Source organism: Hirundo rustica, chromosome 11 (assembly GCF_015227805.2).
Source record: "Hirundo rustica isolate bHirRus1 chromosome 11, bHirRus1.pri.v3, whole genome shotgun sequence".
Classification (NCBI taxonomy): domain Eukaryota; kingdom Metazoa; phylum Chordata; class Aves; order Passeriformes; family Hirundinidae; genus Hirundo; species Hirundo rustica.
In genome coordinates, this window is record NC_053460.1 from 17975379 (window position 1) to 18000900 (window position 25522).

At 38.2% G+C, this 25522-nt stretch overlaps 2 protein-coding genes across 3 annotated transcripts in view; one reads left to right on the forward strand and one right to left on the reverse strand.

The window, feature by feature from the left end:
- Positions 1–21085, reverse strand: part of CEP89 (centrosomal protein 89) — a 43464-nt gene extending 22379 nt beyond the window's left edge. Inside the window, exons 1-18 of one of the 2 annotated variants that reach the window (XM_058422109.1) lie at positions 20926–21083; positions 19023–19129; positions 17695–17850; positions 15660–15858; positions 14270–14375; positions 13868–13896; positions 12643–12697; positions 11102–11320; positions 10577–10719; positions 10163–10213; positions 8981–9064; positions 7972–8073; positions 7252–7363; positions 6435–6615; positions 5381–5548; positions 4632–4773; positions 3255–3347; positions 2379–2932 (exon numbers count right to left, since the gene is read on the reverse strand). In XM_058422109.1, coding sequence (XP_058278092.1) covers positions 2927–2932; positions 3255–3347; positions 4632–4773; positions 5381–5548; positions 6435–6615; positions 7252–7363; positions 7972–8073; positions 8981–9064; positions 10163–10213; positions 10577–10719; positions 11102–11320; positions 12643–12697; positions 13868–13896; positions 14270–14375; positions 15660–15858; positions 17695–17850; positions 19023–19129; positions 20926–20964 — 1992 coding nt within the window. In that variant the 5' untranslated portion in view covers positions 20965–21083 and the 3' untranslated portion in view covers positions 2379–2926. Of the gene's footprint in view, positions 1–2378; positions 2933–3254; positions 3348–4631; positions 4774–5380; positions 5549–6434; positions 6616–7251; positions 7364–7971; positions 8074–8980; positions 9065–10162; positions 10214–10576; positions 10720–11101; positions 11321–12642; positions 12698–13867; positions 13897–14269; positions 14376–15659; positions 15859–17694; positions 17851–19022; positions 19130–20925 lie in introns of those variants that run through there. The other variant, XM_058422108.1, reaches the window with a different exon arrangement.
- Positions 21086–21241: 156 nt separating this feature from the next.
- Positions 21242–25133, forward strand: FAAP24 (FA core complex associated protein 24). Its single transcript, XM_040075097.2, has 5 exons — positions 21242–21562; positions 21850–22002; positions 22636–22775; positions 23072–23224; positions 23808–25133. The coding sequence occupies exons 2-5, from the start codon at positions 21891–21893 to the stop codon at positions 24048–24050; spliced, it is 648 nt and encodes a 215-aa protein (XP_039931031.1). The 5' UTR covers positions 21242–21562; positions 21850–21890; the 3' UTR covers positions 24051–25133.
- Positions 25134–25522: the final 389 nt, after the last annotated feature.

Below are 25522 nucleotides of genomic sequence, written 5' to 3' on the forward strand. Positions count from 1 at the left end.
GAGATCTTGGAAACAGATGATTTTGTTGCAGTCATGGCAAGACAGGTTCTATTCAGCAGGCTCAGAATGCCTGAGACACAGAAGCAACCTGCCTGGGGACATTGATCTCTTCCCTGATTTATGGCAGCACTTTTGTGCAGTGTGCAAGTCATCCTCTGAGTTCACAGCTGAGTGGAGAAGTGTGAGAAAACCAAAACGGTTTCAGACAAAAGCCAGCAAATATTTGAGAACATTTCTCTCTCTGCATACAGATCAACTTATGAGCGTGAAACAGAATCGAATGTTTCCTAACCAGTAAGATGAATGCATTTCCTTTCAATTTTGGTTATACTTTCTGTTTTCTACACAACGTGGTTAACTCTGGGAAATAAGCTATCTAGGATACAAAACAGTGACATATACCAGAATAATTCAGAGATTCTTTGTATACATCAGCTAACATCACAAAGTGTGAAAGATTTTGAACATATGAATGAAGGGAATGAAGGGAAAACAGGTATTGCAATATTATATGCTGCCTTACCTGCGCCCTTGTATTTTCCAATTGGTAACTCAGGACAAAAATATGGGTGAATTCCTGCCCTGATAATTAAAGGATTTGGGGAAAAAAATAGTCCATCTTTAGGACTGACAAAAAAATGGAAGCCGTTTCCTAAGTGGCTTCATTTAAAAAACCAGCAATGCTCCATGAATTTTCAAGGGTCCCATACTGGAAAAATCTAAAGTTTAACAAAGCAGAATGAATACTCTGAACAGAAAAGCCACGTATGCAGCAAGACTTAAATCAATCCATGGTCTCCTGATTTCAGACACAAAGCACTTTTCCCTAAGTCCAGATTAATGTTGATAGGAACATGGCAAAGGAACACTGGCGATAGGAACATTGTCTCCTTCAAATGTGCTGGCATGAGCAACTGGTTATACAAACAGGATGTTGTGCAATGAGTACACATAGTTCTGAAATACACAGCTCCCCAGTGATCAGGAAGTATTAGGAATAAATTTTTATTGCTTCCTCTTCATCAATGACAATTTTATTCTCTAAATGCAAAGGTAGCAAGATGGCAGGAAAAAAATTAAGGCCGAATTAGTAAACTTGCATGAAAATGAGGGCAGTTACAGTAGGAGATGCTAGATGGTAGATACCTTCAATACAAAGTTTGTGTCTGTTTTTACTAAAACCTCATGACTAAAAAAATTATTATCAAATAGAGATTCAGAATCAATGAACTTGTAATCTAAATTCTTTTTCTCAGTGTGTGTACAATTTAAAGATTAATTACACTTGCAGTGAAGGAAAAGGTGTCTAATGATGAACTGGAGGGCAAATTCTGTTCTCAGAGATTTACTATTCACACTTCTAAGTCCAAAACCCTGGATTGTTTTCACAGAATTTGTACTAGACATTTGACTACAATCTCCTTTCAGGGAGTTGTAGAGAGTGATAAGGTCACCCCTGAGTCTCCTTTTCTCCAGGCTAAACAACCCCAGATCCCTCAGTCGTTCCTCACAGGGCTTGCGTTCCAAGCCCCTCACTGGCCTTGTTGCCTCTTCTGATTGTGCTCAAGGGTCTCAATGTCCTTCCTAAACTGAGGGGCCAGAACTGGACACAGCACTCAGTGTCCATCTTAAACTGAGGGGCCAGAACTGGACACAGCACTCAATGTCCATCCTAAACTGAGGGGCCAGAACTGGACACAGCACTCAATGTCCATCCTGAACTGAGGGGCCAGAACTGGACACAGCACTCAATGTCCTTCCTAAACTGAGGGGCCAGAACTGGACACAGCACTTGAGGTGCAGCCTCACCAGTGCTGAGTACAGGGGAAGAATGACCTCCCTGCTCCTGCTGGCCACACCATTCCTGATCCAGGCCACCAGGGCACTCTGCTGGCTCATGTTCAGCTGCTGTCACCAGTGCCCCCAGGTCCCTTTCCTCCTGGACAATGTCCAGCCACGCTGTCCCCAGCCTGCAGGCGGCTTGCTGTGGCCAAACTGCAGGACTCTGCACTTGGACTTATTCAATCTCATAGTATTGGACTCGGTCAGTTTTGCACTTAAAATTCACTACATGTACATGTACTACTTAATTTTATGCCAACCTCTTCTCTATCCCTTACAGTAGTCACAGATTTATTACACTGCAGAAGATCCACATTTAACAAGAATACAAGCCACTGTCTTAGTAGGGAGCTAGACATGCACAATGGTGAAAAAAGCTAAAAAAGCTATGTTATGGTTGTATTGGTATAATCACGTAAATCTTTTATGGTAGTGTTTCATGCATTCAGGTATTTTATGAAGGGTTCCTTACAAATTCAAGCTGTTTTTCAGCTTACTGCTCTCTCTTTACATTTACAATTTCATTTATTTTCTTTGTTGGTAAGTTCTGTGCTGCGTTGATCCTTACAATGAAAGTGCAGAAGGAGATGGTCTCCATTAACATAATGGTGGTGCACATTTGTGTCCTTCGATGCAGCAACAGCAGGGCAGGGCTTGACTGGCAAAGTATAATATGGAGACTCTGCTTTAGGATAAACTGAACAAACTTGACTTAATACAAAACAGCTTTTGAAAGTAATACATACATTACTTTCTAGATATAGAAACCAGGTATCTTTCTCCCTTCTTTCTTTAAGATTACAGTAAAAGCAATCATGGTAGCACCAAAAACGCTGAAACATAAACATTTCAAATTTATTTTACTGTTATATTGTAATTACATACTGAGCTTTTTATTTGTTTAGAAAGTTGGAAAGATAACTTATAATGTATTCTCTAACTAGGCTAGATGTTTGAACATCCTCTAAGTTTCTCAACCTTCTACCCTACGGTCACAAGAAAGTACTTGATGGCAACTGCACACTTGAGATAACACTTAATTCTTCCACATCTTATTGTAATGGACTTCAAGTTGAAGGAGTGGTTAAGCCTAAAAAAGTAGAACACAGAATACTTGGGTTCCAATACAGAGCAAAAAATTGAATACAAATAATCTTTAAATATTACTACAACTAGTCCTAATTCTCCAGGTAATGATGTAAACACGATGACCTGGCAGATATGCAGTGCACAAGTACAATGGAAGAAGACACTAGTGAAAATTATAATGATGATCTACTTTGTTTTTGAAAACTTTTAAAGATAATCCATACATAAGTCTTTCATAAAAACATCGACACAGATAACTACTTTTCTCATTAAAAAACCCAAACCATTTCACAATAGATATTTAGCTCAAAAACACTGCTTACCTTAACTCTTTCTTCCAATCTTGCTAAGTGTAGACTGAATTTTCTTAGAATTTTGTTGAGAACACCATGATTCTCATTTTCCAAACATCTGACCTGGAACAATGCAATATAAAAAACTACATGTAACCATTCTGTGTTTTTGTCATGGCAGACAAAATGCACACAGAGAGTGAGATTCAGCAACTCCATTTTGAACTCCAACAGTCTGAAGAACCAACATGGATATAGAGTCCTAGAAATTATTCTCATAACGTCTCATTAATAATTTGTCAACTGACTGACTGTGAATACTATGAAGCAGTATTATTCTGAACTGAAACATACTGTAAACACAAACAAATCTGTGGGTTTTTTCTACAGATATATGTATGTATATGTAGGGATCCCATTTTTATGCATGAGACTCATCCTTTGGGTCACATTCAGCAATGTCCTTCCAAACAAGCCCTTGAAATTGGCAGCAGCTCAGGCAAGGATATTTCCAATATGGTATGCTTAATGTTTAAAAGTAGATATCCCAGAGATTGGGATCTAAGAATCAGTTCCCCCAATTTCTAGGAGACGTTTATTGCGCCCAGTTTCACAGTCCTGAAGTCCAGTTTGTAGTGGACAAGGATCTGAGTTGTGTCACCATAGCTCCTCTTCTAGAATTAGGAATTAACTGCTCTAGCTTTTTATCCAATGCTGATGACAACCTTTGTCTACTACCTCAACAACAAGTAAAAAGCTTTATTTCAACAAAGTTTTGTGAAATCATTTCAGATTCAATCTGAAGAAAAGAGTATGAATAGGAAAAATTGATATTGTGCTCGGTATCCTGTAAAGGAAACAAAATGGGCTTACAAAAAGCCCAGAAACCTCCATGCCAGGCACTTGCAACTAAACAGAAACTCAAAACCTCTCAATCAGCCTATCAGAATGACTGCTAACCAGTAAGGAGCAATAATATGCATCCACAGCAAAAGGTCCATACAGATCACTTCAAGGATAACAGTCTGCCCTTAGACTCAAAAACAAGTATTAAAATTTTACGATTGTGTGCTATTTTTAAATACACGTAGCTCAACATCAACTTCTAAAATTAGGTTAATAAATCTTTTAAACTTGGTATGTTGCACTGCAAACCCTAATGCTCATGTGAATTAAGGCTTAATTATATTACCTCCAGAAGTAAGGGTAGTTGCATTTAATTACTCCTCTAGAAAAAAAAATCTTTTGCTGCTCCTATTCTATTTGCTAAAGTCTACTTAAATAGAGCTAAATTCTTCAAGCAGAATTACAGTTTTATTCTTTGATAATTCAGATTAATAACTTGTGCCAGTAGCATAATTGCATGAAATATCAATTAAGTCGTATTAATTATTTAAAGGTAATTACCAAAAATACAAGATGATCACGTTCCTTAGCTATCTCCTCCAGAAGCCCAATAAGGTTTGTTAGATAGTGATGGGCTGTGACTTCTTTTTCCATTTTTCCCTCCAGCTGCAGTTGCAAAAGACCTATTTTCTTCTTTAATCGTCTATAAAAGAAAAAGAAAAATCTTTGGATTGGGAATTAGTAATGGCCTTAAAAAACTTGTATCACATGTGCAAATCAACATGCACAAGTCTCAAACACACTGTTCAAAATGCACTGGCTCAGAATATTTGCAGTGCCAATAGTATCATGTTCCAATTTTTGGGGCTGTTTTTTCTTTACAGTATGTTATCTGAAAAACAACAGTAACAATGAATCAAAAGAAGTTTGTGCAATGGCAACAAGTTTGTATTTCTTAAGATATAGGACAATATTGTCTTTAGTTTTTAAAATATTGTGAACTCATCTCTAAGCAACCAGGTGCATGAGAAGATGCAAATAGCACATGCCTACTGATCTTATTTTCAGATTAGTACACCTAATGATTAATTGCTATAGCTAACTACTAAATTAAAGATATATTCTTATTAGCACTTACACCTGACAACCAGGCCTTTAGACATGAAAAAGATACACTTAGGAAACATGGGGTTTTTGCAGTAGGTAGAAAACACACATTATGGGAAGTCAAGACAATATTTTTGCAGATATTTCTGGGTTTTTTAGAAATAAATGTATTTCTGTACAAGAAAATGTGACTGTGATAGGACCTGTTTGTCTTTTGAGTCATTTGCATCTCAGTTTCCAGGGTCTTCTTGTCAGCCATGAAGTTATTTCTCTCTAAGAGCAGTTTCTTGTTTTCAGTTTTCAGTGATGCTATCTTTCCCATTATAGCTTCCACCTCACAGCGCTTTTTCTCCCACTCCTCTTGTAAACAGCTGCAAAAACCAAAAGCATAGAACAGGTGTCATGTATATATCTACTTCACTAAAATGCTAAGTTACAGGAAGATACCTATGTTGAAGTTATGAAATAAGATGGACTGAGAATGCTCAGTGTTCACTGGTGACATCAGAGAGGTATTACAACCTCATCTCAAAATCATGACTAAATAATTCAAGTAATTCCTTCTGACTGCACCTTATTTAAATGATAAAAATATGTTGTCCAGATGTAATTCCTTCGTGTTTCTTCTTTTTCAAAAGAAATTGAAACTATCAACTCCAAAATATAAGGTCTGAGGACTTCTCAGGATGGCACTGTACCATGAAACAGTAACCTGCACTATCCAAAGGCTTGAAAGCATACAAATTTATGGAATGTCTTCACAGAAACATTACTCTGCAGATTACGCTGCACGGCAGCACTTTTGAGTTGTGCTCTTTCGTGTAATTTCCATATTGTAACAACTGAAGAAACTTAGAACTTCTAGCTCAGAATTTCAGGATTCTTTAGATGTGTTCCAAAGATGGGAGCACAAGAATTAGAACGTTTTATATACAGTATTTATAGAAGCAAATAGATTTGACAAAAATGGTCTTTTTAATGCCTCCTCTTCTACTATTTAAAATGTACAGTTAGCAGTAGGCACTCTATGGTAAAAACACTTCTACCAATGTTTCTAAAACTGGGATTTCCTTTTTTAATTTTAAATGTCTCTAAAAGCCAAGACAGTCTTTTTTAAATACTTCTTTCCCTTTCTTTGTGTTTTGGTAGTTACCTTCCTGGATAACCAACATAAGTTTCCACTGGCCTCCCACCTACAGAGCTCTTGTCATGTGCATGCTTTGCATGTTTCTCTGTGCACCATATATAAACTCATACCTTTTAAAATCATTCACCAAAGCCAAGTGCTCCTCTGCTGGTATTCTGCTACCCATTTTGGCTTTCAGCTCTTCACATGTAGAAGACAAAGCTTCTAGCCGTTTCTGGTACTCTATTATTTTTTTCTTTTGACTCTGTTTCTTATCTTCTAGGACTACTATTTTTTTGGTCAACTCTGAAGCTTTTGGAAGGAGGAAAAAAAGTCAACCATGTAGAGCAGAACTAATTCAACCACTTAGTGAAACTTCAACAAAACCATTAATATATTAATTCCTAGTTGTTCACAACATTATGTAACAGAGGATTTGTCAGATTGTGTTTTAACAGTTTAGACTTGAGTTTTTGCTATCTCAATCAACTTCCTTTGGAAAAGTGCAAAAACTTCAAAAGTACTTCTTTTCAAGGCTATAGGCTCATTGTAATGCCATTTTATTCTGAAAAATTCTGATTCAGTTTGAAGTGCTCTTCAATTATGCAAATGACTGTACTGCTGTTGAACAGTTCTTCTCATTTTTTCAGAAGAAGTTAAGTCAAAATGGAGTATTTTTGATAGTGTCAATAGGTGATAACGACATTTTTTTAAGTATCAGCTGACATCCAGAGCTTGATCTCCTATTGACATTACCTACATTCAAGGACATTTTTAGGCATATATAAAGTTGCAAAAAAACCGCAGCCAACCAAAACCAAAAGTCTGACAAGCTTGCCAAAACAAGAAATGACAAAAGAAAACAAATTAAAAACCCTACAAAAATCAAAACTTGCAGTACCATCTTTAGTGTAGTTCTGATGACTCAAGCAACTCAAGCACTTTTACCTTCTTGAACAAGCTGTCTGTGACTATCTTTTGCTTTAGCTTCCTGAATTTCGAGTTGCTCCCTCAACAATTCATTTTCTTCTAGGAGCAGCTTGGTCTGAGTTTGCAGCAGCTGCCTGCAATGATAACCGGCTTGTAAATAAAATATAACTCAAATGTTATGTCCAAAGAACTAACACAACTGACTTTCAACAGTGTAAACTTACAAAATCCCATCTCTTAGGCAACAAATGGGAAAAAATTCCCTAATAGAAAGAAAGGTGGGAAAAAAAAAAAAAAAAAGAAAAAAAAGAAAAACAAACAACCCCATCCTAACCTCCAACAACTACTTAACTTCATTACGTTTGCATTGTCTCACTTTTCAAGAACATCAAATTCTTCTAACGACATATTCCAACGCTATTTAATATTAGTGGGAAACTGATGTAATTGGCACATTGTAAAGGTATGTAACCTGCAATATCTAGGACAGAATTACATGTGCTTCCAGGGCAAAACTCCACATTCGTATTTAATCTCTACTCTAAAATTATTCCAGGCATTACAGATCAGCATTGTTTCAACATGACAACTGTGATGCTATTAATGCACAGGAAAAATACTTTCTTCAGAAAAACAATGAGGACAAAAAAAATTTTCCTTAAGATCTGTAATTTTAAAAGTTGGGATGAAATAAGCAAAATAATTTTTAACTTTTAAATTAATTTCTAGTAATATAACTTGCCATTCTCTAGGGGTATTGAAGTTATTTAATTGCTCATGCAGATCTTCATTCTCCTTCACCAACTCTTCAACTCGAGCTTTAAAATTTTTAATATCCTCCTGCAAGACAAAGGATTTAACATAAAACTCTTTATGATTATTTTGCTTTAAGTTTTACATCAAGAAAAATTTTTGTAAGGACACATGCTTAGGTGCCTTCTAGTTCTTGCTGAAACGGAATATTATCTCACTACTCACTCATCTCTAATTCAGGTGTGCATATTCAATTTCTAAATTGTTTCATTAATCTAGTAATATTTGATTAAAAATAATACTGATTTTGTGCCACATTTTTGCAAGTTGTAGACCCTTGGAAGATAGGTTTAAAAAGCTGAATTCTGGAAACTACTGGATGATACCATCCATTTTCAGTAGGATTGACCTGGATCTGAATATGGTAAGACAACACAGTGAACTTGCAGTAACATAAAAAATCCTTGCTGTTTTCTGGTTATTTTATGGTTTAACTTTTTGAAGAAAAATTATTCAGTTTTAAATTCAGTTTTAAAACCTAGGAAAGTCGTAATCTGAAGCAAATGGCTATTTTTTAAAGATTCAGTGACAAAAAATACTTCTAAAAAGCAAAAAGAGTACCCATTCTTTTAATACGTAGAAGTAAGTATTCTTCTACCACAAAACGCACAAGCAGTTGCAAGAGCAGCTATAGAGAACACTGAGTCCCCCTTATGAATGACAGTTGTAAATTCTTTCTACCACTGATTAGTTTATGGTTTGCTCCATTTTTAGAGCACAGCTTACATATCTCAGTGTAGTGCATGCTCCTAAATGTGAACAGGCTGACAAAAACAAGAAAGCCAAGTAGGACGAGACAGCACAATAACTATGCATGGAAAAGTAAAACAAAGTTGCTTTAAATTTTAGGCAGACAACAGCACTGGCAAATCCCATTAGAAAAATTCAGAAATTTATTTCTGCTTTAGTGTATATTTTTTCTATGGCAACTTGCCTCATGTTCAAGAATAAAATCTTCCTTTTCTCTTATTCTATCTTCATATGCCAACAGAAGAGGTGACAAGTACTTCATATTCAGCTTAAAAGAAAATTAAAAAATAAATACATGGAAATTAATTACAATTAAAAGTACATAATTACTATTATAATTTCATCTGTATTTTTTACTTCGGCTATAGATTATTAGTTTCGAAAGCTGTTAAAGAGTTTCATAGATGACTTGCAGACTAAAGTGCAGAACTTACACAAGCATGCAGATCACCACATGCAGAACAATGCTGCAGAAACACTTCATAGTGCTGTATTAGGAGCAAGCTCTGGAGAGGAAAAGACTGCATACTTGCATCTTTCTTCTAAAAAGCAGCTTTAACTTATATGTAACACAGTAGAACATGGATGCAAATGAATCCAAAACAAGATTCAAACACTATAGTGAATACTACTGCTAAAAAAATTGTCCCAGATTCATTAGCAGACCCTTAGGTTAGGGAAAGGAATTTTTACACTCTCAAATCTGCATCTTTAGGACTAAATACGTATGTGATTACTGACTATTTTAGCTAAAAAGACAGAGCAGGAGAACTTTCCCATTCTGTATAGTTCTCAGTAACAGTGAGGAAGGAGAGATTAATATAAGATCAATAAAAGATCTGATTAGTATTTCAAGGAGCAATTGTTTAACATACTTCAAATGCATTCCCTTTCACGGACTATTTGCATTCCCCTTGTCAGAAATTGATAGGCTACTACTGAATCCATGACCATTTCTACAATCAGAAATACTCTGTTTCCTTTTAGTATAATCTTTAAAAAGTAGCAGCAAAAGATTAAAAATTAAGATTCACAATTAAGCAATAGACCTTGAAAGTAAACTATATGGCAGACAATTCTAAGTGAAGATGGCATTTATGATTCTCAGCATAACAAGAACTTTTAATAGGTCAAAGTTGGTGACTGTGCAGTTTGTAGCTTACTGCACATTTAACTGGAACTGCACACATTCATTACAAAGTTCTGCCATACATATTTTTCTGCAAAAAAAGAAATGTTTATGATATTCTGTTAGTATGTGATAGTTCAGCAGAGTAATATGTGAATACTTTGATGCCAGTAAAGAAATTCTACTACTTTACTTAGAGAGGAAAGGACAGTTAAGTGAAAATACTACTTGACTTACCAGCCATGGTGGTCGTGGTCCTTCCATGGGTAAGCTTCTCAGCTTTAGATTCTAGAGTACATATTTTAAAGGATACTGACATTACTTTCTGCTTTTTAAAGCACCAGTAACTGTCCACTGCAGTCACAATTATCACCCCTAACAAGCTTATGTTTTTATTACATGTGTTGCATATGTAACACACACCCAATAAAACTGAATGTTCAGTATCTTACTGATACAAAATAATACTAAATTCTTAATATTAGACTTAACGGTACGCTTATTTTAAATTAATTTTAAATTTCAGAAAAAGCCTGTGCAATCTGTAGACTTTATGGCAAATTTGGAGAAAAGAGTCATAAAAACTCGAAGATCAAATAACAGACAATGGGACATTTCAGTAGAAACTGCCTTGATAACCATGATTCTCACCTCTTTTTGGGACAATGACCTGAATTTAGTTTGATAGCGACTTAATTCTACATTTAAACGATGGACCATTGTTTTCAAAGCATCATTTTCATCTACCAGTTCTTGTGCTTGTTGTCTGAGAGAAAGTAATTCTGCTGCCTCCTCTATCAAAACAAATATCCAACAAGAAAGTTCTATTAAAATTCAAGAAATGTTCACAATTTGCTAATTGTAATGAAAAAAAATTAAATAAGCTAGAATAATAACCAATAACTTCTCTGAAAATACTGTTATGGGAAAATCCCATTAAAAAATACTAGCAGAAAATCCATTATATTTCAAACAACAAGTAATTTTTTTTTCTTATCATGTACTTAGACCTTGACAAAATTTCTACAAATGTAGAAAATACTGTTTGGAAACTACTTCTGCCTGCATAGTTACCTAAATCAATGACCAGAAACCTACTGCTAGAGGAAAAGGTTGTAAGGAATTGGAAAAATTGAAACAAGCTAACTACAAGAATTGCTTTTATGTTTCTCCCACCTTCTCTATGTGAGTTTTCTACAGCTTCTTTAAGTCTTCTGTTTTCTTCTTCTAGTTTCTTCAGCTTTAATTGCTGTTCTTCTATGTGCTGTTTTGTTCCCTCAAATTGTTGGACCATAGCTTGGTATGCCTTGTTCAGAGACCAGTTTTCTTGTTTTAGTTCTCTGAACTTTTCTTTGCTTATATTTTTCCATACTTGCCTTGCCCAAACAGACACATCTGTAATGTCAAAGAACAAGGTATTTAAATGGTATCCAGACTTGAACAGGAGTTTCAGCAAATTACAATCCATTTTTTTCTAATTTTAACATTATATATGAGTGATACTTTATAAGATCTAAATCAGCTCATGGCTCCCAAAAGATAAGACCAGAAAGAACAAAAAAAAAAGTGGATTTGGAAAGAGAGCTGTGGAGTGGTTGCAAGTTCCCGTCTTTTCTCTCAGACACTAGAAACATTCCTTCTTTTAATGGAAAAGACTGTGTCAGCAGATCTCTCTCTCCCAAACATCACTGACTGGAGAGAAATAAAGAAAACTGAAATGTCCACTGCAATAAGCAAAGTGTTCGTGCCCTACATGGACTAGCCAGTATTCTTGATCCCTACAAATTTTCATCACCCATACAATCAAAGCTTTATGTTCCTTCCCACTGAACAGCTTCAGTGATACTGAACAATTTTTACAAAAGTCAACTTTTAGATTATCTGCAAAACTGTGGATATATTGTTGCATCAGTAATAATGGATCTCACTTCCAAGTTTTCCGTTCCATCTGTATAGAGTAAAAAGCTGAAATGAAGGCAGAGATTTTAACCTCACCAGCAAAATCTAACAGCATACAGGCATCAATAAAACTCAGTACAGGATAGTTCCTTAGAATAGGATATATATGAAATCCAATACAGAGCTCTCTCTTGTACTGGTGATGTGTAACAGCTTCATGTTTAGTAATATCTCAGGCAATTGTGGCCACTCTTAAATTCCTGTGAAAAGGCTCAAGATACTTGGACAGTCATAGTCATACACAAAACCCCATGAACTTTTAATAGGCAAAATATCCCATCATGGGACACACAGAGCTCAGAAATACTGTTCCTGAAATTGTCAGGTGGATCCAGAAACACAAAAATAAGCTGATGGCAGACCATGGATCTCATGACTCTAAGTTTACAATTTCAGTTGTGATAGGATACTTAACAATGGTGACATCATCTAGGGTAGACTGAACTTAATGTACAAGAGAGGTCCAATATGACTAATTTCATTACATTGTGAAACAATGTTTCATTTAATTTAGACCTCCAAAGTCACTCAGATTGGAAAGTAAAATCAAGTCTAACCTGAAAAGCCTGAAACTATTGTTTTTATGCATATCACAGAGCACCTTCTCATCTCCTACACAGGAAAAATACTTACACACACACACACGTGCATACACGAAAATTAGGCTTAGAGAATACAAGCAGGAAAATGTGTTTTCATATACACATGAATATTAATAATGAAAACGTGTAGCGAAGTCATAGAAAAATCCAGAGTACCTGGGGAAGGTGGAGGTTTGTCATGAATCAGATTTTCAGCTATTAATTTTTCCTCCTAGCAGAGAAATAAAAAATGAGACAATTTGCTTTAACAGCATTGCTGCTAGAGAACTTCAGAAATAAAACTTCTGAAGGAGTATCCTTTATATCAACAAAACTGAAGGTTGGATTCACTGCTGATAATACACAATTTATCTACTCATCTAGACATCATTTTGTCAGTCATCACTGCCATCAGTCACTTGTGGACACCTGAAACTCACTATTATATTCAGCAGTCAGAAGTGCACACTTCTCAGAATAATTTTTTTCATGGCTGACATAAAAGTCACATAAACACAAAGCTTCTCGATGAAACAGGAAGAGTATTTTTCCCACTTGTTAGCTTGTGTAGACTTGTATAAGACTTTAGACTAGTCAATTATTTCAGTCCCTAACTGGGTATCGGCAAATCAATTAAAATGTAAAATGTTTTTCAAAGTTGAAGAACTGTGTTCTTGCTTTGCTGGAAAAAAACAAAAGTATTTGCGCATTTTCAGGAGGTCCTTTCACCAGGAAAGAATTAAGTGTCCTTTATGCCAATGTATTTACTTGAGGTGAAGGTGATATAGACACTTTCTCCATGTTTTTATGAAACAGCAGTGAAGCTTTGTAAGGATATGCTGTCATATAATTTAACACATTGAAGATACTGAGTGACACCAATGACTAAATGAGACAGAACTCATGAATAATTTCAAAGAAAAAGATATGTGGTTAAGAACTTATAGAAAAAAGATGATAACAATGGAAGAACCATTTTCATAAACAATCTTCTAGCAAGCTGATCTGAGAAACTCAATTTTTGGGTATTCCTTTTCAAGCTTTTGAAAGCAGTCGGATCAGTTCAAATAGAAACCTATAGAAAAATGCAGCAAAGTCAGGCTCAGAATTAGAAATTTGCATAATATGTTGTCTCTCATTCTCAGTTCCTTTCTTTCACATGAGGAACAACAGATGACATACTATTAAAAAAAAAACAACCCAACAGCCTTTGTATGGCACATTTATCTATATAGCTGCATTTTTTCAAAAGGAATGATTAGCCATTCTTGTACTACAAAAAAAAAAAGATTCCATAGTAGCAATAAATTCAGTTTTCTTTTAAATGACTGCAAATTTATCAGTTTTTATGACACCCTATTTACCAAAATACACCATAAATCAACCTTTATGTAAGTCTTACCTTTAAATTCAAGCCCAGATTTTGGTCTTCTGTTAAAGAAAAACAGGTATTTCAGTCAATTAGAACAAAAATTATTTTAAGTCCATAAGCTATAAAGGTTCATAAGGATATATATGCACACATATTATACATGCACATAAATGTAAGAAAATCCTTCCCAAACCACAGATCAGATCACTGACAGTTCACTCCACAATGAATATAGACCAATCTTTCCTCTTTATGCAGTTTTTAATTTTCTGTAACTATTAGAAATTGTGAAGTATTTAGTAGCATTTCTTTAACTGCCATTAAAAAAAGAACATAATATTACAAAATAGTATTACATTTATTTTATTAAAAATAGTTTTTCCCAATGGTATTAAAAGCCGTGGCATTTTAACTTAAAGTAAGTTTACTCACCCTCTATTTGCACACTTGACTTATCCACCACCACCTGACAATCAGTTTCATGGGAAGAAACCTCCTTCTTGTCAGTGTTAGGAATAGGAGACGGTGGACACCCTTCCTATGTAAAAATAAGACAAACGTCTCTAAATCATAAGATTGCTGTTAAAATAGCCCATGCATCTTGATATCTGTATGACACATTTAGTGTATTAACGTCCCAGTCACATTCAGAATTGTTCACTAATATTTTAAGATAATAAGTCACAAGATTTGCCTCTTCTCTTGCTGTTGTTTTCTTGGGGTTATTTGGTGGTTTTTGGTTTTTTTTTGGTTTTTCGTGGTTTTTTTTTTTTTTTTTTTTTTTGTGCTGTTGTTGTTTAGGGCTCTATGTAAATAAAATCCTTACAATGATCAATGGGAGGTCAGCAGGTATGAAGTGATTATTTCACAGTGCGAGTACTCTCTGTCACCTTATTTGGTTACAAGAGCCCATGAAATTATTCTCTGTTTGCTTGCTTGCTATGGCATACGTAATCTTGATCATCAACCATTTATCTACTCTATCACAGTGAGGGATTAATGACCCATTTTTAACATTATCCTTGCTGGTTTTCCCACTGTTCACACACCAGTGTTCCACATATTGTACTCACTCCCTTGTTTTTTCAGTCCCCTTCCCTCCTCTTACCAGCTACTGTCTCTCCACCTTGGGGTGTTTCTTGGATTCTTTCACATTTTGGGATTTGTGGTGTATATTCTAAGACTGATGGTTCTACTTTACTAGTGCTGGGGTTTTTTGAACAGGCATTTTTTTAAGAGAGCTCTCACTGCCTTTTTCCTACTCAATAGTTCTTCCTGTTTGTTAAATTCTTGTATTGTTTTTGATTTAACTTTAAATGTGCCTTAAGACACAAATGAACTAAGTTCATTGCTGGTTAAGAGAATCCAGAATTATAGCTTACAAAACTTCCCTGGTCTTCAAGACTAGGTTAATTTATTTTGTTCAATTCTGAATCTTCCCATTTCTATATAGGTCTGTGCTCATTAGCACAATACTGAATCATTAACTAAGCTTTCACCATTTAACAGTAAAGTTACTAGTGCTTTTAATAAATCATCTACTATGTAAGTGCCATGCTCAATACAAATTACTGGACATTTTACAAGACTAAATTATGCATGATAACTATATACAATACCAGTGTGCTCCTAATAACCAGAGAGAAAGACTCTATGACAACCAACAAACCTACCTAACTCATGTAAGAGTAAATGAATCACAAAAGTTAGCATGTGAAATAAATATTGAATACATGTCTGAAGAGTAAGAAGCATCCAAAATATTAATGTGCATTTATATATTAAAACATGGTAAATGAACGAAAGCATTTCAAAACCTTACTTTTTTAGTTTTGCAGGGAACAGAATAAATAGCACTGGTGCTAAAGTTTCCTTCCCTTTTCTCATTACTCTGACAGCTGGACTCTGTCTCTTTATCAGCATCTGAAATATATGCATCCATGTCCTCATCTTCAGCATAATTGCCTGATATTTCCAGGGACTGTAGTGATCTGTCACAACCATCAAGTTTCCAGTTAGATCTGCAAAAAACAATTAAATGACTGTTTCAGCACTGCTTACTCTTCAAAAAAACTCAACACTAGTAAAGCAGAACCATCAATCTTACAACAATCACAAGCCCAAAGAGACAGACAGACATCTAAGCTTCTTTTAGCTGCAAACAAGGAATGTAGCTGCCCTGCTTTTGAGATAAATTTCAGGAGAAAACACCCTGGAATGAGGGTTTCCTCTAAAGAGAAATGGCTTCAATAACTCCCTTTTCTTCTGCCAATGAGAGAAATGGATACCAGGGGGTGAAAATGAAAAAAAACCTGTTTATTAACAAAAAAAAAAAAAAAAGGGCGCCTGCAAGACACAGAAAGAGGAAAAAAAACGGAATAAATGCTAAATACTGTAACCGTGGAACCTAACCCCCGCCCCAAGGAACCCAGTCCCAGCTGCAGGCACTTTCCCCTCTGGTGCAGTTCTGATTGCAGCCACCAGGGGCGCTGGCGGCTCCCAGCCGGGCGGCGCAGCTGCAGTGATTCCTCCGCGGCTGCAGGGGGCGCTATGGCGTGAGGATGGCCGTCTCTCACGGAGAATGGCGGGCACGGCCGGCAGCAAGGGATGGCGAAGGCGCTGGTGCTTCCTTTACAAACTCACAGGGGCAGCCAGTCCCGCAGCCCCCTCTGCACAGCGAAAGGGGCTGCAGCAGGAAACCTCAGAAGCAGCAAGCTGGAATAGCAGGGCAGGCTGCCCCGGGGCAGCAAGCAGGAGGCAGCAGAAACTCTGCAGCTGTAGCTGAACTTTTTACCTCCTGAAGAGAGGGGCTAAAGAGTCCCAGTGTAGAAAAAAGCCGTGGAGCACTGCAGAGAGGGCTGGGCAGGAGTAGCCTGGCTCCCAAACAGGGCAGAGACAGAGATCCCCCGGGATTTCTCACTGGCGCTGGCTGGTCCCTGGGCCTGGGCTGTGCGGAGTGTGGGGGCAGCCCCGCAGCGGGAAGCAGGGTGTTCCCAGGTCCTGGCACTGGCTCTGGGCTTCCCAACAGCGGAGCAGAGAAAGAAGCCAAGCTGGCAAGAGCAGTCACAGTGCCAAAAATAAAAAATAAAAAAAAAAAAAAAAAAAAAACCAAAAAAACCTAACCAAACAAAAGAAGCAGGCAAAACCCACAGGAAGAGCAGGATCCTCGGTAAGATACCGGCTGCGAGTGTGCCATCAAACAGCCCACAATGAAAGGGAATGGCTGCCTCTCACACCGCCCCAAACTCTCTCCAGAAACCCTAGCCTGGCTCCCATTCATCACAACAGTCCCAGAGACAGGGAGGATGGGGGGTGGGAGGGGACAGCAGTCACCCTGGGCACAAACTAGACAAAACTGATAAAACCCCCAAAGTAGTATGGGATAATAAACCATCTCCAAGACAGTAGTCTGTGTGTATACACTAAAACAGACAATTAACACTGGTACTATCTTTTCCTGTCTATCTTAAAATGCCAGATTAGCGATAGAAGGTTCCTAATTCTACCAAAAAGATAGTTTGAAATAATCATTGTAGCACAAAGGAAATATCCTACATGTAATTCAAGTGATTCCTCAGTTCATCCCATTCTGTAACACTGATCATCATTTGACAGAAATAGTATATGATTTTACTTATGACTACTGTACAATCCGAATCTCTCTTAAGATTGTATGTGTGACACCATTTTACAAGAAATGGAATAAGGATTGTTAGACACTTCACACTGAATTTATGATGTGGTAAGAAAAAGTAAGTATCTGTAACAGCAGGAGTTTGCTGCCACTCTTTGGTAGAATTGATCACTGAGAGATTCCATTTCTAATTTAAGTTATCAAACCAGAAAGTATACATTACCCTATTCTGAGCTCTGTGACTGCTGCATATGGTTCCAAACACTCTTGTTGCAAGTGGGTCAAATCACCCTCAGAAAGCGATCGCTGCCGAGGCTGAGGAATAGCAACAGTGCGCCCTGTGAGTGCTGTTGTAAGGATCGCTGCTGCTAGAGCAGACCTGGAAGAAAACAGAATAAAGCAATACTGACACTTTCTCTGTGCTCTACATTTTATATCTTTTCCTTTGCAAAATGTCTTCACTATTTAATCAAAGCAAAACATTCACAGTCAACAAGCATAAATACTACTGAATACTGTGTGACTGATTATAAACTATTACATCCCAAAGTAAAGCACAAAATGGGGCAACCTATTTTAATGCAGCTATCCAAGAGTAAGGTACAGTATCTATTGGTTTTCCCAAATCACATGCATGAAAATCATGGAATATACTGAGTTACTTTCCCAAAATTCACATCAATAATTTACAGTATTTAGCATTCACTTTAGCTATAACAATACTACCCGGTTGTGTTGAAAAGGTCTTCCATGTCCTACTATTTTGTCTCCATTATTCCCTGCTCTAAACCTTTTACTGATGACTCTGAAGTTGTTAATAAATGTTGGCACACTGTAAACCAGGACAAGCAAGCAAAAGTGCCTATTTGTGTGATGCTGTGGAGTACAGAGAAGGGTATGATGAACAGGAAAAATAAGTAGTAACTAAGATTAAAGCAGTGAAATGCTGAGAACTGTAAAATGAATTACAAGAACTTGAGGCCAGAGAGGAAGAAGAAATGAACCAGAATTAAGTAGGAACATTACAGACACTAGAAAGACCATGGAAAACAATCAGAATTGAAATAAATAAATGCAGAGAAAACATAGAATAAAAACGGTAAGAAACTACAAACTTGAAAGAAAAATAATTTGCATTTTTCCAATCCAGCGTGGTTTTACATGTCAGTTTTTCAAGCCCCTGGTATGGTAGCAAGGTTTAATTTTGTTTTTCTAATGAGCTAATATTTCCTGACTCACTTAGTGCTGCTGCAGTCCTACACTCCACTGAAGCAGCCAAATTAAAAATTATGCTAACTCTAAATAGTCCATTCATCTTTAATTTACTCAAATAAGTCACATGTTCATAACCGTTACTGTCCTGAATATTTACCATGCTTAGGAGTGGGGAAAAAAGTTCAGAGTGGGAAATGCCCCCCTTAAAAATATATTCTTTTAATGAAAAGCTTTGTAAGTATTGTAATGACATGCAATTCTTCTAATCAGGCTTTTCTAGTATGCTACAATACTTGACAAAAAACAAAAAATTTAAAAAAATATATCAAAACATACCTGGGCCTTTCTGGAGAAGGGTTTGGACTACGAGGGGGAGGGGTGCGGGGAACTGCAGGTTTAGGAGCTATGGTAGCAGCAGGGACCAGGCCATGAGCTATATGTTTCTAAATGATTTAAAATAAAATTAGTTGACAATGACTTTAAGGATCACAATGAAAAAAACCCACAGAACTGAATATGCACAGAAACTCACAATGCAAAATATTATTAAAAGAAAGAACAGTTACATGCAACTAATGTAAACAGAAGACTTGAAATGGCATTTCATTCTCCTAAAAGTCAGAACACCATGTAAAGCTGGCAAGGTTGAAGCTGCTGCTGAGACCCATGAATGTATGATTTCTATCCACTGCATCACAGTTTGCAAAACCAGAATTTTAACTTAATCATTTTTTTCATATAGATATATATATATGTGTGTATATATATATACACACAAGAAAAACTGGGATAGAAAATAATGTTTTTCAAAATATCTGAATGCTGCTTCAGAGTAACAATATTAGTCTCTTTCTTCTAGAGTTTGTCATACCTCAGTCATAGCAGTATTAGACGGAAAGAAAAAACCTACCACTAAGTCTTGTAGTCAAAGGTTCAACCATAATTAAAAAAAAAAAAAAAAAACACACAAAAAACCCCCACATTTTTTATCAGCAAGCAGAGTAATTAAAAAAAAAAATCCAAAAAAAAATCCAAAAAAAAAAAAAAAAAAAAAAAAAAAAAAAAAAAAAAAACACCACCAAACCTGGTATACCATTAAATACCAGCTCAGAAAAAATGGGACCAGAGTTCCTACAAAAGTACTATGAAGGAAACCATATCCTGGCTAAGGTTGGAAGGGAGCTCTGGAGATTGTCCAGTTCAAGTTCCTGCTCAGCGCTGGGTCAATCACAAGAGGGTTGCTTGGTGTCTTGTCCAGTCATGTTTTGTGTATCTCCAACCTGGTCCAGTGCTCAACCACCCCATGGTGTTTTATAATTATGTTTAAGCTGAATTGTCTGTGTTTGAGTTTGTCCTAATTGCCTCTTGTCCTCACTCTAGGCCTCAGAAAATATTATGCCGTAATAAAGTCCACCACCTTTGGGCAGACGTTACTTTTTCATGGAGTGAAACAGGCAAAGTTCCTGCTACTTCTGCTACAGATCATTTTTCCCCCAATTATTCATTAGTTCGTTTCTCCAACAGGACAATGAAGATGTGAACTGGGAAACATTTCTGTTTTTACACAGAGGCACATCAAATAATTGAATGGTGCATTAAAAGACCGCCCTTTTACTCAGTCTCGCAAATGCACTGCTCCCCAATTCTGCCTGTCTGTCTGCCATGCACCATTTCGTTTACTATGAATGACCCTACTACGGCTCCCAGGGAACACAGCTGAAGTAAAAGTCATTCCAGGGTAGAAGTATGACAGCAAAAGATCAATAATTTCATTCTAGCAATAAAATCTCCGTTCAAGTACGCTGGAAGAACACAACCCGCACAACAGCGTTTGGCTGCTCTGAGCCTTCGATGGAGAACTTTTATCGGTCCAGCTGACAGCACTGAACCGGGAGCGAGCGGGCAGCAGCGCCAGCCCTGGCCAGCGCCCGGAGCGTCCCGCAGGGGCCAGCGGGAACTGCCCCCGGCCCGCCCAACCTCGGCCTTTCTGAAGAAGCCGGGCAAGCCCCGGACTGAGGGAACGAACCCACCGGCCCCCGGATACCATTTCGTCTTTGCCTGGGCTTCGTTCTTCCCCCTGATTTTCACTTCTAAATGCCTAGCGATCACCGGCATCAGCCGCAGGGCGCGGCCGCCCGCCCCGGAAACCGCCCCTCGTCCCAGTGGCGCCCAGAGCCCCGCTGTGCTGCTGGCCCCCCGCACGGTAGCAGAGACCCGCGCTAGCCGGAGCGATACTCACGAAGGGGCCCCTCCGCCCTCTGCTGAACAGGAACGCCATCGGGACGGCTCCAACCACCGCCCAACGGCCGCCTCCCCTCCTCCAACGCTTCGCCCCCGCAACCCGCTCGAGAACAAGGGCGCGGCGGATTCGCTGCGGGCTCGCGCCCCGCCAGTCGGCACGCGCCTTACTCAGCCCGCGCCGGCCGTAGCAACCTCCCCGTGCCGAGGCCCGCCCCGCCCGCGGCCCTCCGGCTGCCGGGTCCCGGCCCCGCTGGCCCTCCGGCTGCCGGTTCGCGGCCCCGCTGGCCCTCGGGCCCTTGTCTGCTGCGGGCGGCTCCTCTGGGCCGGGCAGCGCCGGCCCTCCGCGTGCGGCCTCTCCCGGCCCTCAGAGCGGCTCCGCTCTGCCGCGTGTTTCGGCGTGCGTGTCTGCGGTGGTACGGCCGGTGCTTGTCCTTTCATCATGCCTTAGCCGCCGAGGCTCCCAATTCCTCTTCAAGTCAGAGCACCGCGTAAAGCTGGCAAACCTGAAAACAGTCTCTCCTAGCAATTGCCTTTTAGTAATTGGTCTGGAGGCTTCCACCAGCCGAGGGACAGAGGTGCCTCTGGAGTAGGCTTTGCAATTCAGGAAGATTTTCTCCCAGCAAGGGTGGACGAAGGTACGGAAAACGCAATGCGGGGGTTTTTTTCACTATCTGTGTTTTAAGTCAGGCGTTTTTCCAATTGAGGTGGAAAGCTGTAAGTGGAATTTGCGAGCCAACACAACAGCCTGTATTAAAGTGAAGAGAGTTGCTGGCCGATTTTCATATGTTCACCTTAACTGTAAGGAAGTTTGAGGAGGGAGGTAGTGTCTCTTCCAGAATATTGCATCCTGTTTATGATTAAAATTTATAAGATTGGACCAGGTTTGTAAAATGTGTTGCCATTTTTCCACATTTCTTTCTAGGATGGAGCTGCTACTGAAGGAGGATTTTTAAAGGAGGTCTGATGACAACAAAAACAAACTTTCCTGTGACGGCAGGATCTATAGTTGTCCCTTACGGGCATGTGATTGGAAATGAGAAGTGGAGAGGGTCAGAGGTAGCCCAAAGGCTACAAGGTAAGCACAAACAAATTGGAAGAGAAAAAGCGAGTCAGGTGAAACAATCCCCTCTACTGCCCAGGCATGTTAAGAACGGCTGGAATAGGCTTTACTCTGTGCCTGGCTGGTCCCCTATCTGTGGGGATACAGATATCTAACAGACTATGTTAGCAGGCTGGAAGATGCCGTTTGTTTGTCATGCGTCTATCCGATCAGCTCAGTTTTCATAGTTGCAGAGCACTGGAGGGAACAGCAGAATTTGCTCTTGTGGGACTTTGCGGATATTCATCTCCACTGAACTCCCTTGAATTTACACGTATGCTCTGCTACCCTCTTGCTGGTACAACAAATTAAATTACGATGATCCCTCCAGAACAGCCTGTGATATTTTTGTTCAAGTCCAGAGTTCACTGAGCAGCTCTAGTACTTTTAAATCTGTAGATTGGAACTGTTATTAACTTGCATTAGTAAAGGCATCACACAGTAGTTTGGGCTGCTTGTAATGAATTTACTTAAAGGGAAAAAAGGCTTTTTATAAAGTTCATAATGAAGTCACTAGAATTATTGACACTTTAGGAAGGCTGTGCTGTGAAGTAATTGTTAGTATACCTTTAACTACTGTATTTTTTCTTCGAACAATCTCACCCTTAGGGAAAGTTAGACTCATCTTTGAAGATGGCTTGGGACTGGTGGACTTTCATCTTCCAAACAGAACTTGCATTTTACTTATTTCTGAAGCAGATTTGGTTGCAGGGGATGAATTCAAACGAAGATTGGTTAGGTTTAGAAATGTAAGTGCTATATAAAGAGAATAGTTTTCACTTGATATTTGTTTATTCCATGCTTCTGAAAACATTCTTCTTGTGTTTTTTTTGGAGCTGACCTTTTGGGATAATTTTCACCTGAAAACTGAAAAATTCTGCAGCTGTGTGATAATGCTGTATTAAACTTCAGTCCTGTTGCTGCAACTTACATTCTTCCTCTGATTTGCTATTAGGCAGCTCATACTTGAAAGATTTTCTCTGTTATATTGCATTAACTTGTCATTAACAAGGTTTTTTCTAATATCTTTTTCCTTTCAATACAGGCCAGCAGTCTTAGGGGAATTGTAATTGTAGAGAAAACACAAATCAGTGATCAGTACTTCTCTGGAGTACAAAAACTTGTTGTACTCGAACTTGGAATGGTGTTGCTTCCTGTGGCAAATCAAGGAGAAGCTTCTCAGCTTATTATTCAACTAGTAAGTTTCTGTGTTCTATTAAAACATGGGATGTATGGGAAAGCAGGTAGATCTCAATGATCATTTCAGAGAGAATACATAGGCTCTTAAAGGGATACATCACTTGAATGTAAGGAATAAATCTTCTGCAACAGTAATATGGTAGTATAGTTCAGTGGAAAGAAGACTGATTTGGGAACAAAGGAAAAAGGCTGAAGAATACGATCCTGGATTTTTTAAATGTAATCTTGTACTGAGGTACCAGTAGGTAGCATTAGGCAAAGGTCGCTGTCAAAATCAACTTGACATTTTGTGTTCTCTAAGGCTAGGAAAACCGTTTTAAAACTGTTTCTTTTTACCCTTTCTCTGACCGCATCAAAAAGGCGACAAAAATAATTGTTTTCATTTGTTGTTACTACTAAGAAATTGTTTCCTAGTAAGATTTTGTCAAACTTCATCCACTAAGGGAGCACACCTAAGGAGGGAGCTTGCTTTTAAAACTCCCTAGAGCTTGCATTGAGCTGTTCTGAGATGAAACACGAAGCCTGGAGGCAGAGCTTTCGCAGAAGCGCTGGGTGTCGCTGACAGCTCTCTTTGGCCGCAGGTGCGGGAGCAGAGCCGGGATCGCGGTGCCAACCCCTTCCTTCGCAAGCAGCGTGCTCAGCTGGCAGAACCGGCCGTGCTCCAGGCAGTGCAGCACATTCCCGGAGTCGGGAAGACAAAAGCTCTGCTTTTACTGCAGCAGTTTGGGAGCATCCATCGGCTTTGTAACGCATCCATCAGTGAGCTCGAGCAAGTCGTTGGACAAACAGTAGCACAACAGATTTATACTTTTTTACACTCCTGATGTGCACCTGCAGTGGTATTTTGCAAAACAAAAACTTGTGGGATTTCTGTGGAATTATAAAATTTTGGTTTTAATAATCACATGATATGCTAATTTCTGTAATCATGGCTAGCAACAACTGGACTCTGACGCTTCTTTTTTACATCTGCTGTGTTCATAGAGATTAAGCGGCAGATTGCCTTGGAAAGAAGTCTGTAAAGTATTTTGCATCTATCTGGAACAAAAAAAAACCCAAGAAAGCTGTCTTTTTCAGCCATCTGTGTTAAAAAATGGAAGAGCAATATGCTTGCTTACTTTGCTCTTCCAGAAAAAAAAACACCATATGAGTATGTGCATAGTAACTTCTCAGTAACTGCAACTATCTTACATGTTTTTAAAAAGTTGCCATATACTGCTTTATAGTAACATCTTTGATTTATAACTTTCTGGAGTTCCTTTGGAAAGTCTTCCTAGAATACAGGTTTTCCTACACTAACTTATTTCTCTGGTCACCCCTCCAGTTCACAGGGTGCTAACAAATATATTCCTATGTGCCTGATATCCAAAATACTGGTTAATTCATGTTGTTTTTTTGAATATAGGTTGGCATACTAATAATAAATTGCAAAATATTTTGATATATTAATTACAACTTTAATATGTTAATTATACTATCAATAATGTACACTACAAAGAGAATAATATGGGGAGCTTTGAACAAAATTCGTAATTCATACTACTCTTCCAGTATTAGTATTTTGAAAATTTGTTAGGAGGATTGTTTATCCTGACATCTTGCATTTTATTTTAAGTTATATTCTTACCCTATTTTCTAAGGGTAAAATTGCTGTTTTCCTTGAGGAGGTGTGTGAGAAGCATCTTTCATACCACTTGGAAGTTTGGATCACAGCAGGAAGGCAGCCGAGTAGGATTTTCCACTCCCTTTTGTGGGAGCCTTGGCACCTCTGAAAGTCATCTCTTACACTGGTCAGCACGGACAGCAGCTGGACCTGATATTGATTCTGTACCTGGTATAAAAATTTGTCTGTAACTTGGCCGTAATTATTTCATTTAGTGAATAATAAAGAGCAGAAATTTCCAAAAGGACTGAAAAAGATGCTACTTTTTTCAGGCAACTAGGGAATACTTTAAGCTTCTTTATACATGGGGCTGCTCAGATTTTATTCCCTCTAAGGGACTTTATTTCCTTAATCCCTTTATTCCCTCTATTTGTCACTTGGCTATTAAGACTGGCTTTCACATCTAAAGGCATGTGGCTATTATGCTGCAAGACAAACACCTTTTCCCTGTGACAAATGGACATGTGCTCAAAGCATTGAACAGAATTCACTGAAGTAGTAACAATATTAATCACAGGCTGAACTACTAATCTATTGCTAACTTTTCTTTTTAGGGCTTTGCAGCAACGTTATACATCCTTGTGGGTAGACACTTGTTATAACAATTCCTGTGGTCTGAGCAAGAACATAAGG